Below are 16,382 nucleotides of genomic sequence, written 5' to 3'. Positions count from 1 at the left end.
GCAGGTCGAGGCTGCAGTGGCCGGGAGCGTGCCACTGCCCTCCAGTCTGGGTGACAGAGTAAGACTCCAACTCAAAAAAAAAAAAAATTAAAGAACCTGGAGCTTTAATGGTCTGGCCTTGTCCTTTGCCCTTCCTGTGTAATATATTTATTTCCTGTAACCTCTTGTAGTCAGTCACTTCTATTGAAAAGAAGGTAGCCAGGCTCGGTGGCTCAGCCTGTAATCCCATGCTTTGGGAGGCTGAGGTGAGTGGATTGCCTGAGCCCGCGGGTTCAAGACCCGCCTGGGCAACTTGGCGAGACCTCATCTTTACAATAAATCAAAAAATCAGCCAGGCGTGGTAGCGCGTGCCTGTAGTTCCAGCTACTTGGAAGGCTGAGGCAGAAGGATCGCCGGAGCCCAGCAGGTCGAGGCTACGGTGGCCGGGAGCGTGCCACTGTACTCCAGTCTGGGCGACAGAGTGAGACTCCAACTCAAAAAAAAAAAAAAAGAAAGAAAAGGCTGTTATTTTTATCAAGTCCTCTGGTAACAATAGCTGCATTTGTAACACTGACATTAACTTCGGCATGTTTCCTCTGCAGTCCTTCTGGCTGTACATTCTGGGGCAAGAAGCCATGGAGCCGTAAAAAGAAGATTCTGTGGCAGCTGGGCACATTGATTGGTGCTCCGGTGGGGATTTCTCTCATCGCTGGCATTGCCATTCCTGCCATGGTCATTGGCATTCCTGTTTATGTTGGAAGGAAGGTAAAGCATGCTGGGTTCTGTGTATGGCATGTTCCAGTTTTAGGTTTGTTGGTAAAGGTTTGAAGGAAATGAAAAGGAGCTTATATTTCAGGGCTGCCTGAAAACCAACTGCTTCTTAGATAAAAATAACCCTGATTTTTAAAATAGATTTTCATAAACCCGTGAGATCTGAAAGTTCTTATTAAACATCCTGGACCTGGTTTGTCTCAGTGACTTAAAAGTAAAATGCTTACTTCATTCCTCTGAGTTATTTTGTCTTTTATTGGATTAACTTTATCTGCATTGGTTTATATCTTCCAGGTCTGGGTTAAGTTAAAATTTGAGAAAGATGCCTCTTTGGGGTGGAGGGTATGTTTTAATATAAATAACTTATAAGTGAATGTACACTTATCTTATTCCCTGGCAAAACTCTGGTATTCTAACCTGCTGATCTGGATTTTCTTTTTTGTTTTTAGATTCACAGCAGGTATGAGGGAAGGAAAACCTCCAAACACAAGAGGAATTTGGCAATCACAGGAGGAGTGACTTTGTCAGTCATTGCATCCCCAGTTATTGCTGCAGTTAGTGTTGGTAAGCTAGTCAGGACCATGCCTTTTCTCTGTCAGATTTCTGACCATAGATAGCAGTTTAGCAAGCTGGCCAGATGTTTCCCAGAGACTCCTGCATTTTATGCCAAGCCCACCTTGGTAGTTAACTCTATTTAGCCTCATTATTAATGATTATCTTTTAGTTTTTCAGCCTCACCAGATCATCAGAGTTGAGGGGTCTTTCATTGTTAAGTTAGTGCTTCGAACTCCGTCTGGCACATAGAAAAAGTAGAATTTAAGAAAATTACTTTTAGGCCCTAGCTTTTGACCTTTCATTTTCTTCCCTCTCCACTTGCTGTGGAACCTACAAAAACAAAATTACCTTTATTTTGATTTGTTTGATGCCTCACGGTATTTTGGGAGGCATGAGATTTTGTTTTAGAATAATAATAAAATAACATGTAATAATGCTCTCCATGTACCAAAGGTAGTTATGAGCCTTATACAATATTAATTTATTTAATCCTCGCAAAAAGTAGCACAATTTTAAAAAGCAGTGCAGTAATTTTCCCAAGGTCACTTAGCTGGGACATGAATAGAAGAGGGAGAAGTGAAACCAACATGTATTTACTGTGCTAGGCATTGTGTATATGTTCTCATTTGATCATTGACAACCCTGGGAAGATAGTTCTGAGTAAATTTGAAACAAGTAAATTGGACCCCAAGATTCTAAGGCCCTTTCTGATTGCTAGCCTGGTCAACATTCTGTTTTGCCAGGCAGGCTCTTTGGGAGAGCCATTTTCTGTCTCTCTTTGGCCCATACCCAGGCTGGGAAAAAAAAATTAAGGGCACATGCAACCTGATGGCCTGCTGACATGTTTCTTTCTCCTCCCCCAGGTATTGGTGTCCCCATTATGCTGGCATATGTTTATGGGGTTGTGCCCATTTCTCTCTGTCGTGGAGGTGGCTGTGGAGTTAGCACAGCCAATGGAAAAGGTGTGAAAATTGAGTTTGATGAAGATGATGGTCCAATTACAGGTAAAAGCAGTATTTTTATTTCCATGAGGATTTTTGGGACATAGGATAAAAATCAGTAAAATTCACGATTTACAGAGAGGTTGTCTTTGGATTACTGTGGATAATGAGCTTTGTAGGGGGTAAAGTATTTTTAGCTTTTCATTTCTTTGTTCCAGAGTTATTAGGTTAATTCCTCTGGTACTTGCTTCTGTGTGGCAGGTACAAACTAGTAGGATTCAAAGTATGCTGGTAGTAGTAGTGATTATATTAAAGTCTTATATCTGCCCAGTACTTTATAATTTTCAGAGGACTTCACGTAATTATTATCTCACTTGTTTTTTGCAACAGCTCTGTGAAGAAGGAAAGGGATATTATTATCCCCATTAAAATGGGAACTTTTTGACTGGGTGCGGTGGCTCACGCCTGTAATCCCAGCACTTTGAGAGGCAGAGACAAAAGCATTGCCTGAGTCCAGGGATTTGAGACCAACCTGGGCAGCTTGGAGAGACCTCGTCTCTTGAATAAATCAAAAAATTAGCCGGGTGTGGTGGCATGTGCGTGTGGTTCCAGCTACTTGGAAGGCTGAGGCAGAAGGATTACCTGAGCCCAGCAGTTCGAGGTTGTGGTAGCCATGAGTCTACAGCTGAACTCCAACCTGGGTGAGAGAGTGAGACTCCTACTAAAAAAAAAAAGGAAAAAAGAAAAAACTTTTTAAAGCTTTTGTCTCAGACCAGGCACGGTGGCTCATGCCTATAATCCCAGCACTTTGGGAGGCTGAGATGAGAGGATTGCCTGAGCCCACAGGTTCAAGACCAACCTGGGCAACTTGGTGAGACCTCATCTCTACAGTGAATCAAAAAATTGACCGGGCATGGTGGCGCATGCCTGTAGTTCCAGCTACTTTGAAAACTGAGGCGGAAGGATTGCCCTGAGCCCAGCAGGTCAAGGCTGCGGTGGCCAGGAGCTTGCCACCACCCTCCAGCCTGGGTGACAGGGTGAGAAACCAACTCAAAAACAAACAAAAAAAAGCTTTTTGTCTCAAAATCTGTTGAAAGCCTCTGTAGAACTTGGACTCGAGGAAACCTCTGACTTCTACTTTAATGTCATTTCTGCTTTACTATGGAAAATAACCTGGGACACAGAGCACCCCAACAGTTTTTCAAGCTTTTTACTAGAAGCTTCCTGATAGAATCAGCACATGATCTAGACATTTTTGAAATCTTTATGTGATTAAATGGCAGCAATGGTGTTATGGAAAGAATAGTGGACCTGGAATCAGAGTTGTAGTTTCATATGACTAACCATGGCTTTGGGCAAGTCATTTAATTTTAGTTTCCTAGTACTAGTACTAATAATTTTTTTCCACATGAAAATCCTCTACTCTGAAGAGTCATTACAGGAAAATGCCTACTGGACTATTTTGATGCTGTACTGTCCTGAATTGAGATGTTTGGTTCTATCGTTAGTGGCAGATGCCTGGCGAGCCCTCAAGAATCCCAGCATTGGGGAAAGCAGCATTGAAGGCCTGACTAGTGTATTGAGCACTAGTGGAAGCCCTACAGATGGACTCAGTGTTGTGCAAGGTCCTTACAGTGAGACAGCCAGCTTTGCAGCTCTCTCGGGGGGCACACTGAGTGGCGGCATTCTCTCCAGTGGCAAAGGAAAGTACAGCAGGTAAACAAACCGATCATTCCTGACAGAAATGGTTGGAATTATAAGAAGTACCATGTTAAGCCATTTCTCTGTGCTAGACTCGTCCCATATATCATCTTATTTTTATTTGTCAGTGGGTTTTTGTGTTTTTGTTTTGTTTTACTTTTACAAATAGGAAAAGAGCTTAGAAGAAAGATTAACTCAGCTGTGCAAAGTTCAGTGTTCCTTTCACTGCACCAGAGCTACCTCTATATAAAGAATAATCCTGACTGCAGATTCACCGTCAACTATATTAGGCTTCCTGCTTCAAGAAGGGACAGCTGGAATTTTTATAGAATTCTTAAGGCTGTGCTCTCCATTAGGATTGTTTTTGGCTTTTAGTTGAGTAGTGTTTATGCAATATTGTGGCTTATTGGTACTGTGCTCCTTATTACCTTTCTATTCCCATTTGATAGATAAAATCAATTCTGTGAACTTGTTTTGAGACTATATAAAGCTTTGTTACTGTAATGGTTGTGACTTGCTTGGTTATTTCATCAGTTAGACAAACCAGAATATATATATTCAGAGGAGCATAACAGATGTCACATGAGAAACAGGTGAATGCACTGGAGAAAAGAGGCCTGGGAACACAAAGCAGGAGAGGAAGGTAGCAGAGAAGGCTGCCTTCAAATATTTGAAGGGTCTTCAACTGGCAAAAGGATTAGACTTCTATGACTCATACCAAGAGGTAGATTAAGATGACTTGGAGAGAGAAGGAAACTAATTTTGGTTCAGTATAGAGAATGTAAGGAAAAGCTACATAAAAATCCAAAGAAGGAAGAGCTACATTAGTACATACTGAGCTGCTTATCCCTGGAAGTATTTAAAGTGAGACCAGATGGCCATTTGGCTATTAGAAAGATTCAAGCAACAGATGACAGGTGAACTGCATCTCACACCTGAGTGCCTATCAGTCACCTGAGAGACTCTTTAAAATAGATTTCAAGGCCCTATCCCGGTCTTAATAACTTAGAATCTCTTAAAGTGGGAACTACGAGGTTTTTAAAAAGCTCCCCAGCCGGGCTTGGTGGCTCAGCCTGTAATCCCGCGCCTTTGGGAGGCTGAGGTGAGTGGATTGCTTGAGCCCACGGGTTCGAGACCCGCCTGAGCAGGCGAGACCTCATCTCTACAAAAAATCAAAAAATCAGCTGGGCGTGGTAGTGTATGCCTGTAATTCTGGCTACTTGGAAGGCTGAGGCGGAAGGATCACCGGAGCCCAGCAGGTCGAGGCTGTGGTGGCCGGAAGCAGCCACTGCACTCCAGTCTGGGCGACAGAATGAGACTCCAACTCAAAAAAAAAAAAAAAAAAAAAAAAGCTCCCCAGGTGATTCTAGCACAGCCATTGCATGAACCAGCATCTGGGAGCCACCTAAGTAGGTGGCCTTTGTGAAAGATTCTCGGAACTCAGAGTGATTCTGTGGCAGAGCTGAAACTGGAACCCAGGTCTCTGATTCCATGCACTTTCTATTGTACTCTCATTTTCCTGGACCCTGACACATTTTGAAAGGGCATCTGAGGCTGGAGCAGCAGAGTAATGGTACAGGTGGTAGGATGGAGGCTGCTTGAATGTGCAGCTGCAGGCTGCTACTGACCTGGCTGCATCTCATGACTCTGGTTGCCTCTTGTTAGGGGATCCCGCCCCCACATGCTGGAGTATTCACTGCTGTGCTTTCTTAAAACCAACACCCCTGTATATAGCAGACAGACATAATTGGAGACTGACTTGCTGAAACTGCAGCTTAGCCAGTCCAGCTGTTCCGGTTCTGTGAAAGCCTTTCTTTTATAGGAAGTGAATGAGTCAGATGAGTTTGACTGTGAAACCCATTATGAGGAAATACTTAAGTGTGCAACCGAATGGCATTGGAGCCAAGAAAGGAAATAGTTATGGGTTCTCAGCTCTGAGACACCATTGGGAAAGTTTGCTGCTCCAAGAGGAGGGAGGAAGTTGGCTCCAAATGTCCTTCAATCTCATAGCCTAGAGGTAATTTGATTGCTCAATGTTTGAGTCCCTATTATGTTCAAGGCAGGGAGGATCAAGTGTGAATGAGTTATGGTGTCTCCTTTGTGGAAGGAGGAGTGGAAGAGAAAAATTGGTATAAAGTAGGTAGGTGCTATAGGAATATGTAGCTGAAAGTGACTGGTTTTCTGGGAGAATGAAGGGAAATGATATTTCTTTTGTTGTTAAGGACTAAGTGTAAATTTATCCAGTAAAGAAAGGAAACTTTCAGAGACAGCGAATAGCATGTTCAAAGTCATGGAGGTATAAAATGTGTATAGGTATTTAAGGAAAGAAAAAATACAGAATGATTATGATTTTCGAATCTATAGTGAATGATGGAGCTGGACAAAGAGCTTCCTGAAAGATCAGGAAGACCTTAAATGCCTGTTGGCAATAGGGAGCCAAGAGTTTTAGAGAATTGTTAGAGCTATTGGCGCTTTATCCACACTGGCACTAGACTGGATATTGATTGACTTAGACTTCAGGGCTACTGGAGAAGGGAACCCAGTTGTAATTATCCAGACAGAAGATACTGGCCTGAAGTTACATAGTAGCTGTGGGGATAGAAAGGAGGGGACGATTTCAATAGATTCTTGAGAGAGAAAATATGTGGGCATCTACTTGAGCTGTTTCACAATTGGAGAAAATCAGACAGATCACCACAATTTGCAAGAGAAATGAAAGAGATATGTGCCACAAAGCAGATTGTCTTGGAATACCTAGGTCTCATATTAACTTGAACGTCCCCTCTTTACACAGGTTAGAAGTCCAAGCCGATGTCCAAAAGGAAATATTCCCCAAAGACACAGCCAGTCTTGGTGCAATTAGTGACAACGCAAGCACTCGTGCTATGGCCGGTTCCATAATCAGTTCCTACAACCCACAGGACAGGTATGTGAACAGTCAGATGCCCAGGAGAGGTTGCATTTTTTGGTTGGGTACTAGTTCAGAATTTCAATAACTCGTGTTAGGTAGCTCTGTGTACCATGTTGTGGGATATATAGGATACCTTGTGAATTCATCGAGCAAGTTCTTGGTACTGAAGTGTTTGGCATCTCTTGATTCTTCTTGTTAATATTTGATTTTTAGAGATTTGTTTTCTTTCTTCCTTTTCTTTTTCTCATTAGAGAAATTTTTCTCTTTTTGGTCGTTCTTTTTTCTTTTGGTCTTTTCTTGGCTATTGCAACAGTGTATAATTACATAGAACTTAAAGAGCTGGATTGGTATTTATTGGTGTCTGTGAGTCTAGGGTTTCTGCTTGATAGGGCTCCCATAGCCTATCTCTCTTCCATTTTGAGAACCAATGTGATTGTGATGTTCCTACTGTGGGGATTCTGGCTTCTTCTACTTGTGACACAGTAGTAAAAAGCTACAAATCTTTTTCACTTTTATATTTTAAGTATGCTAGTGTGAGGCTCTGACCCTTAGTTGAATTTTAGAAGCTCTTTTTAGATGTTTTAAGAGATTGAATGAGGTGTATATGTGAGTGCACATGCCTACATGTATGTATGTTAAATCAGCAAAAAGATCTGATTGCTCTTCTCCATCTTATTTGTGTGTTAGACTGAAATTTTATTTTTGCTAAAAGTGAACTCCAGTCCACTGTTTACTTTTTTTTTAACTTCCTAATCTTGAACCCATAAACTGCTTTTAACAACAGGTATAGGATGATGTATGCATGACTCAGCAAAGTGGATTTTGTCTCCACAGGGAATGTAACAATATGGAAATCCAAGTGGACATCGAAGCCAAACCAAGCCACTATCAGCTGGTGAGTGGAAGCAGCACGGAGGACTCGCTCCATGTTCATGCTCAGATGGCAGAGAATGACGAAGAAGGTAGTGGTGGTGGAGGCAGTGAAGAGGATCCCCCCTGCAAACACCAAAGCTGTGAACAGAAAGACTGCCTGGCTAGCAAACCTTGGGACATCAGCCTGGCCCAGCCCGAGAGCATCCGCAGTGACCTGGAGAGCTCTGATACGCAGTCAGATGATGTGCCAGACATCACCTCAGATGAGTGTGGCTCCCCCCGCTCCCATACTGCAGCCTGCCCCTCGACCCCCAGAGCCCAAGGTGCACCGAGCCCAAGTGCCCATATGAACCTCTCTGCCCCAGCTGAGGGACAGACTGTCTTGAAGTCAGAAGGTGCAGAAGCCAGAGTATGAAGTGGAATGAATGCTCCTGTTCTGAGAAGCACACTTGTTGTAACTGCATCTTTTGGAATCTTTTTTTGGGGGTGGGGGGGTTAGAGATTTATGTATTTTATTTCAAAGATTCTCTGGTCACAGATTTTCCCCAGGGAAATTCTGAGAAATTTTCAGATAAAAATTACCAGATAAAATATGAAAAGTTTGCCATTAGGCCCCCCTTTCCCCCCTTTTTTAGTTTTAATTTATTGGTTAAACTGATGTTGGCGATCCGTGAGGTGTGTCAAAGAGTGTACATATGTATGTGTGTATATTGTATGCTAAACATATTACTGAAGGACACATTTTAATAAAGATTTCTGCTGTAATTCTATTTATCTCATTTTCCTTGGCTTAGATAGTCCTACAGAGCCAAGTGTGTAAAACAGAACACTGCATCTTTGACAGTCTTTGGACCTGAATCTTTCTAATCCCAGGAAAGATTGTATTCAAATCCAACTGCAGTGGAGGCGTCTATAAACCAATGACATCTAGCACAAGAAGGAGGAAAGCTAGGCTTGTTTTGGACCAGGCAGTCTGACTGAAGAATTATTAGCTGAGTCAGCTGAATAGGGAAGCGGTAGATTAGAACAAACCTTGTTTGCCTTCTAGAGGCAACTGTGCATTTTACTGTTTTTTTGTTTTTGTTGTTGTTATCCCAGGTTTATTGAAAATACAGTTTACTGTTAAAGCTTTAAAAACCCTTTTCTGCATTATGATTCCTTTAGTCATGTGCTTCAGAGGAGGGAAGGGGTGGCAGTCCCAAGAAGCTCTTAAGAGAGGTCTGAGTGAATGTTGCAAGTTTACAAGTTGGGGAATAGAATATCCTGCAATTTGAGGAAGAAATGTACTGATTCTGAATAATCACCAAGCAATAACATAGGTGTTGGCTATGCTCTTGTGTATACTGCTCTCTGTTCCAAAAATCTTTCTCAGTTTTGCTAATCTAGTCGAAATAAGAGGGACTAAGGAATCGAGAGGAGACATGCCATCAAAATCTCTGAAAATATTTATCTGACCTTACAAATTCATCAGAATTGAGTTAAACTAGTACTACTTGGAGTTTTGGCTCTATCTAGAATAACGTCCTTAGAAATAAAAGCTTATACATAGTATAGCAGGAAAATTAAAAGACTCGTGAGACCCCATGTACAATTCCAAATCTGACAGTAACCTACTTTGTGACTATGTGGGTCAGTTACTCTCTCATGCCCCTAATTTCCCCAACTTTAAGACTACATTTAAGGAACTTTCTGTGCCAAATCTCGTATCACCTTAGCCCTGGGCCCAGGAGAAGAATTGAAATCATGCTTTCCCTGGGGACCAGATGACTTTCTGTTTCCTTTCACAGATGAACCTGTTCTTTGTCTTCCTGGCCTGTGTTTTACTATAATGGGGATGATGAGTCTGGACAACAGCCAACTTGGGAGATTCTTATCCCTGGGGCACTGCAGCCAGACTTAGCATATTCCCTGCACCTGGCACAGGAAATGCTGTTAGCAGACTTCGGAGAAAAGTACCCTAGAAAGGTGATGGTGACCTTGTGGGGAAAAGGGAACTTGTTGAAAAACAAGGCAGTCTGGAGATCTCTGAAATGCAAATTATCAACTCAAAACTTGCAATTCTTGAAACCTCATCAAGAGAGCGATTAACTTGGATAAAATCAAAGGAGTCTGCTGGAGAGGCAGTGGTTTACAGCCAAACTTGTGTTTCTTATCTGGATTCTACTTCTTATTGCTATGCAGCTTACTGTCTGAATCTGATTTTACTTAGCCAAAATGGGGATGATAATCCTAATTATGGGGTTGTAAAGATTGAGATAATATACTAAAAATGCTTTTGGTAAAGGCCCATGTTTTTTCTTTCTGCAGAAAAAATAAATAAAGGAGATTCTAGGTATTGTATAAGAAAGGAAGCCTAGAACTCTATCTAGACCAGAGGCTGTGAAAAACTTTTTTATTCTACTCCTTGGCAACACTCCTATGTCCCAGACATTAGCAGATGAAAAGGCCCATCAGCACCATCTAGAGGATAACAGAAGTAATGCACTAGAAAAGTTCTCAGCTTAGAAAATGGGGAAAGTTTCATTTCCTCTTCATACAGCCTTCAGACATTCTGAGATACCTACCACCTGTCAGGTATGGGATGCAGCAATGAATAAAACACAAAATTCCTGTCCCCATGAAACTTACACTCTAGTGGGGGAGACAATCGTATATAATTGGGATGAGGATAAGTATGAAGAAAAAACACGAAAGAGAAATAAATGGCCAGTATAGGCCTTTTTGATAAGGCTACATTTTATTAGAGACCTGAATAGAGTGAGGAAGAGAACTATGTTAATCCTAGAAGAAGAACACACCACACCAGACATGAGGAATAAAGTATAAAGATGGTAGACCATCCTTGGTCTGTTTCCTAAAAACAATATAGAGGCCTATGTGGCTGGAACAAAGTGGACCAAGGTGGAGAGAGAAGTAGATTAGGTTGATGAGGTAGTTAGGGGCAAGACTGTGTAGATCAGCAAAACAATGCTGGAGACAAGGAAATTTTAGGTTTCTTTGAGACCAGGAAGAGGTAATCTTCAAAGCAGACAGATAGGGTATTTGCTTTCAAGGAGACTGGAACTGGGAGAGGGGTATGTCTGGTCACCAGTACTACCTGGGTAGACCAATGTATAGAAGCTTATGGATATGGTAAATGGATACTCATTTATTCTGACTTTCAAATGTACCTTCGTATGCTGCAGAGGCTGGCAAGCTAAAATCTTCACGTCTTAGGCTTCCTTGAAACCAAGTTTCTGAATGTAACCTAAGGTGGTTATGTTTTGTCAATTAGATGCACAAACAGGATGTTGAAGGAGGAAGGGATTCAGGGGTTATCTTTAGCTACTTTGGCTATTCGGCAAGATGCAGAGACCTTAGGTTTTTCTTTAACTGCATTCCAGTATCCATCAGTAGCTTTGTGGGTGTTGAGGGCATCCTGATCCACAGACAGCAGTTTGTGGGATGTGTTCTTGTAGCCACCCTGTGGTGGCCTCCTGGTTTCTCGTCTCCCCAGTGGTAGCAGAGGTAGCAGCTCCCATGGTAGGTCAGTTCTGTGTCTAGGAATCTCCTGAGGGCCCAATCTATAGTTCTGTTGCCCAGGCTTCCAACTCTAATGTTAACACCTAATTTACATTTATTGAATCTTTTTCTACTTAAAATGATAAAGTATTGTTTCCTGCAACTACTGAACTCTGACTAATACAGTATTTGTCTTCAAAAGTGCTTATAAGCAATGTAACCACTTTTGAAGCCAAGCAGAGAGAGAGGACTCTTAGATTAATTATGACTGGATTGCATTGAAGGAAATGAGAATCTCATTGTCGTCGGAAATTATAATCTGATAACTTCCACCTGTGATCACCTGAAATGAAATGTCTTTTGGAGAGAAGACTTGCAGCCAAAGTCAAGGAGTTGATGTAATATACCATCATGTAGGAGTCAAGGGCATAGATGGTGGTAGCCACGCTAGAGGGGTTGAAGGAAGAAAATGAAAAACTCAAAAGTCTCCCATCTTCAGTTCAAGGATGTGGTCTCTTGTAGTCGCAAGACTGATGTACACAAGAATCAAATGGAGATTCTGGGCTGCTGAATTACAACATAAGTTGAACTCACAGCTTTACCATCCTCTTATGTGAAAGTTAGGGCATTGTTTGGAAAATAGTGGGACCCTGAAATGAGAGTGAATTTGAATAAATCCCAGCCATGAAACCCACAGACTCCACTTAGCTTCTTTTAACCAGCAGAAGCAGCCCATCTTCCCCTCACAGGCATGACCGGTTCCGTTGCTTGGAGACCCTGGGGTAGTTGCCTTGAAAGAGAATACCAGTACTTCTTATGTCCTACCCACTACTCATCCTCACTACCAGCTATAACTAAAGTCAGATCCCAGTATCCTTCTGGGAGGTCAATGAGAAGTCTGATTTGAGAGAAGACTTAGAAAAGAATTGTAAGACTTTGCTAATTTGTATCAGCAGAAACCTGGGTAATGTGTGTGGACTGGATTCTAAAGGCATGAGACCAGAAAGAGAGGAACATACATTTATTTTCACTCGGGTTGAATTTATCATTGGGGATACACTGGAGATCCTGAACTCAGTATATTGGTTTTCACAGCTGAGAATGGCTCTTCACTGGTTGGCTGGAGAAAAAGTGAGCTTAAAAGCAGCCTCTACTCAATGAAATTGAGGTGCCAAAAATCCTTAGCATTGCATTAGAAGAAGAATAAAAAACATAATAGATATGTTGATTATAGATTTATCATGCATGTGACTTCCTTATCTCCTAATTTTGCCCTCCGAAATTGCCCAGAGCTTATTCCTTTCACCAAGGAACTGGAAGTACAGAAATAGGAAGAATTTTCTTTCTTTTTTTTTTTTTTTTTGGAGTCAGAGTCTCACTCTGTCACCCAGACTGGAGTGCAGTGGCACACTCACGGCCACAGCAGCCTCAACCTGCTGGGCTCAGGCACTCCTTCCAACTCAGCCTTTCAAGTAACTAGAACTACAGGCACGTGCCACCATGCCTAGCTAATTTTTTCATTTATTGTAGAGGTGAGGTCTTGCCATGTTGCCCAGGCTGGTCTTGAACCTGTTCAGGTAATCCCTTCACCTCGGCCTCCCAGAGTGCTGGGATTACAGGCATGAGCCACCACGCCCAGCAGGAGGAACTCTTTCTCTGGAAAAGTTTGTATCCTCCCTAGGCTAGGAATGATGCTAAGAGATGCTGCCAGTGATACGAATCCCTGATATCTGTAGGGATGATGGAATCCTGTAGTGCCAGTATCCAAGGGGTGATGAAAAATAGGGGTTACAGGCCAGGTTGGTGGCTCACACCTATAATCCCAGCACTTCGAGAGGCTGAGGTGAGAGGATTGCCTGAGTCCATAGGTTTGAGACCAGCCTGGGTAACTTGACGAGACCTCATCTCTACCATAAATCAAAAAATTAGCCAGACATGGTGGTGCATGCCTGTAGTTCCAGCTACTTAGAGGGCTGAGGTGGAAGAATCACCTGAATCCAACAGGTCGAGTCTACAGTGGCTGTGAGTGTGCCACTGCACTCCAGCCTGGGTGACAGTGAGAGTCCAACTCAAAAAAAAAAAAAAGAAAAAGAAAAATATTGGTTACCTACTAAGATTCTACTTGGTTAATGGAATACAAAAAGTTTTAGATCTGGCAAATAGAGGCCTGTTTGAGCCACCCAAATGGAGAACTGTGGGCACTCAATTCTTAGAGCTGAGGCCCTTGAATAAAGAAATGCGGGGGTCTGGAGGAGTGGCTCACACCTATAATTCCAGCAATTTGGGAGGCCGAGATGAGAGGGTTGCCTGAGCCCACGACTTCCAAGATCAGCTTGGGCAACATTGGCGAGACCTCATCTCTACAATAAATAAAAAATAAAATAAAAAATTAGCCAGGCATGGTTGCACATGCCTTGTAATTCCAGCTACCTGGAAAGTGAGGTGGAAGGATCACCTGAGCTGGTAGAGGCTGCAGTGGCTATGAGCATGCCACTGCACTCCAGCCTGGGCGACAGAGTGAGACTCCAACTCAAGGAAAAAAACAGGAATGCAGGGTACCCTGAAGGAAGCACCCAGCAAAACCACCATGACTAGTAAATCTTCTAGTTTTCCTCAAAGATATCTAAAGCTACTTATACCTACGCACCTGTGCTTAGAGAAATGGAAATACCCAAGCCTTTAGGGATACTTGGAGACTGGCCTTTAAATCAACACAAATTCCAAGGGTCCTAAAAGGTTTTTGTGGTCCACTAGTTAGAAGAGAGGCTTTTGGGGGTGTTATGGGTTGGATTATGTGCCCCTCCAAAATTACATGTTGAAGTCCTAGAGGTCAGCACCTTAGAGTGTACCCTTATTTGGAAATGGGGTTGTTGCAGATGTAATTAAGGCAAGGTCATACTGGCATAGGGCAACCTCCTAATCCAATAGGATTGATGTACATATGAAAAGGCGAAATCTAGAGACAAAGACATGCACATAGGCTGAGCACCATGTGAAGAGGAAGACAGAGACTGAGGTGATGCAGCAGAAGCCAAAGGACAGCAATGATTGCCACCAAACCATCAGAAACTAGGAGAGGCCTGGCACAGATTCTCCCTTACAGCCCTCGGAAGGAACTGGCCCTGCCAACACCTTGATCTAGAACTTCTAGTCTTCAGAACTGCGAGACAAAGATTTTCTGTTGTGTAAACCACCTAGTTTGTGGTACTTTGTTATGACAACCCTAGCAAACTAAGATGTAGAGGTCAGGTGATGAAAATTCCTGGCCTGCATCTCTCTCACATGTTCATTCTGTGGCTATTTCTTGGTTCCTATAGACACAGCTTAATAGACATACTTAGCAACTGGTAGCGTCTTCACATTGGCTGACCCCTGGAATAAAAGAAGAGCAAAGGGAACCCTTGGAATTGCCCTTCCCTACCAAGATCACAAGCCAAAAGTGATAGAGCATCCCTGAGAGAATGTAAGACTGAGAAACTTGGGAGTGATGATTTTTCTTATTTTCATTTAATTTACTTGCTTGGCCTGTGCAGGACTTGATTTGTAGCTGCTATTTCAGATATAATCTCTTTATGAAGCATATCAACACCGGCCCCTGGCCCCTGCAATCATGCAACTGAATATGAATGTTGACTTGGAATTTGCTTTTTTCTGTAGCCCAAAGGGCAGAAAACATCAAAGGCAGATTACTTTCACCTGTCAGGGTCAACAATACATCTCACTGTCCTATACCTGGGTTCTATCACTTCTGCAGCTCTGTTGAAATTGAATCTGCAGGCATTCTATTCATCTTGCATCTCCCAAAACACTAAGCAAGAGGTGGCAGATATCTAAATGTCTTGGTAAAGCATGTGTTCCAGAGAAGAGGAGGCAATCTCTGTGGAAATTAAAGGAATTTCTACCTCCGTGAAGTTTTTAGGGGTGTGGAGCAGTAGTCTGGAGCATGACAGGTTATCCCCTCTAAAGTGAAAGGTGAGCCATTGTCCTGTACACTGCCACCACTAAGGAAAATCCTGAGCATTCGATGAGTCTCTCTCGGTTTTGTCAGTAACACATACCATGTTTGGTTATGCTGCACTGCCTCATTTACCAAATAACCCATAAGGTTGCCAGCTTTGATAGGTACAGAGGAAGAGAATCCTCCTCAGTTGATACAGGCTGCAAGTGTGAGCAGGTTGGGCTTTATGACCTAGCAGATCCAGGGGTGTCTGAAGTCCCTCCCTTGGCAAAGGAGAATACTGTATACACCCAGTGGCAAGCTTCCATAAGAGAACCGCAGCACAGGGCCTCAAGATTTTGGAGTCAAGCCATGTTGTTTTCGGCAGTGACTTCTCTCCTTTTGAGAAGCTGATGTTGGCTTACTACTGAGCCCTGCTCACACGTTAAGGAGACCAGCTGGGCACTTGATAGCAGTTGGATTACGTCAGATTCCCTTCCATTGTAGAGAAGGCAGGGATTTGTCCTCACTGGAAAAGACACTCATTCTAGATGTGGCCTGTTTCCATGCATGCCAAACTAAATGAGTCACAAAGAATAAATTTTAAATGAGAAAAATCCCAATTATTACAAAACCAAAGACGTTTTCCTCCAATTATTCTCGATTTGATTATATGTTCACTTTGAGAAGCACAGTGGTTAAGAGGATAGTTTCCAGAGCCAGAATGCCTGAGTTGGAATTCTAACTCCACCATTTGAGTAGTTTATGACCTCAGGAAGATTATTTAACCTCACTGTTGCAGTTTCTTCACCTGGGATGGTGAGGATTAAATGACTACGTAGTGCCTGGCCTACAGTAAGTACTGTGTGTATTAGCTGGCATCACCAACATCACCCATGAACTAACTTACTAAATGCCCTGTTCGTCATGTGATATTCTACACATGATGCCTCTCAAGTGATGCAGTGGGCTTATGACCCACGAGATTATCCCAGAACAGCTGACCTCGCCGAACAGGCAACTGGCTTACTGAAGTCATCTACGGTGCCAGCTGGGAGACCACATCTTGTGAAGTTGAAGTTGTGTCCTATGGAACAAGGCACATATTCTGAAACATTGATCAGGACATGGTGCTTTCTCTCCCATAGACTATATGGGTCTAGGAACCAAGGGATGTTAGTTGATTATGGCAAGTCTCACTGATTCCCCCAAT

General features: G+C 42.7%; 1 protein-coding gene across 2 annotated transcripts in view; it reads left to right on the top strand.

Annotated features, from left to right (window-relative positions):
- Positions 1–8,501, top strand: part of RNF19B (ring finger protein 19B) — a 27,110-nt gene extending 18,609 nt beyond the window's left edge. For both annotated transcript variants that reach the window (XM_008063993.1, XM_008063992.1), the window contains exons 4-9: positions 582–744; positions 1,200–1,314; positions 2,169–2,309; positions 3,755–3,962; positions 6,742–6,873; positions 7,693–8,501. In XM_008063993.1, coding sequence (XP_008062184.1) covers positions 582–744; positions 1,200–1,314; positions 2,169–2,309; positions 3,755–3,962; positions 6,742–6,873; positions 7,693–8,146 — 1,213 coding nt within the window. In that variant the 3' untranslated portion in view covers positions 8,147–8,501. The remainder of the gene's footprint in view (positions 1–581; positions 745–1,199; positions 1,315–2,168; positions 2,310–3,754; positions 3,963–6,741; positions 6,874–7,692) is intronic.
- Positions 8,502–16,382: the final 7,881 nt, after the last annotated feature.

This window comes from Carlito syrichta, unplaced genomic scaffold (assembly GCF_000164805.1).
Source record: "Carlito syrichta isolate Samal-C Ts95f unplaced genomic scaffold, Tarsius_syrichta-2.0.1 Scaffold307172, whole genome shotgun sequence".
Taxonomy (NCBI): Eukaryota; Metazoa; Chordata; class Mammalia; order Primates; family Tarsiidae; genus Carlito; species Carlito syrichta.
Note: the sequence above shows the minus strand (reverse complement) of the source record. Positions and strands in the feature narration are given on the sequence as shown.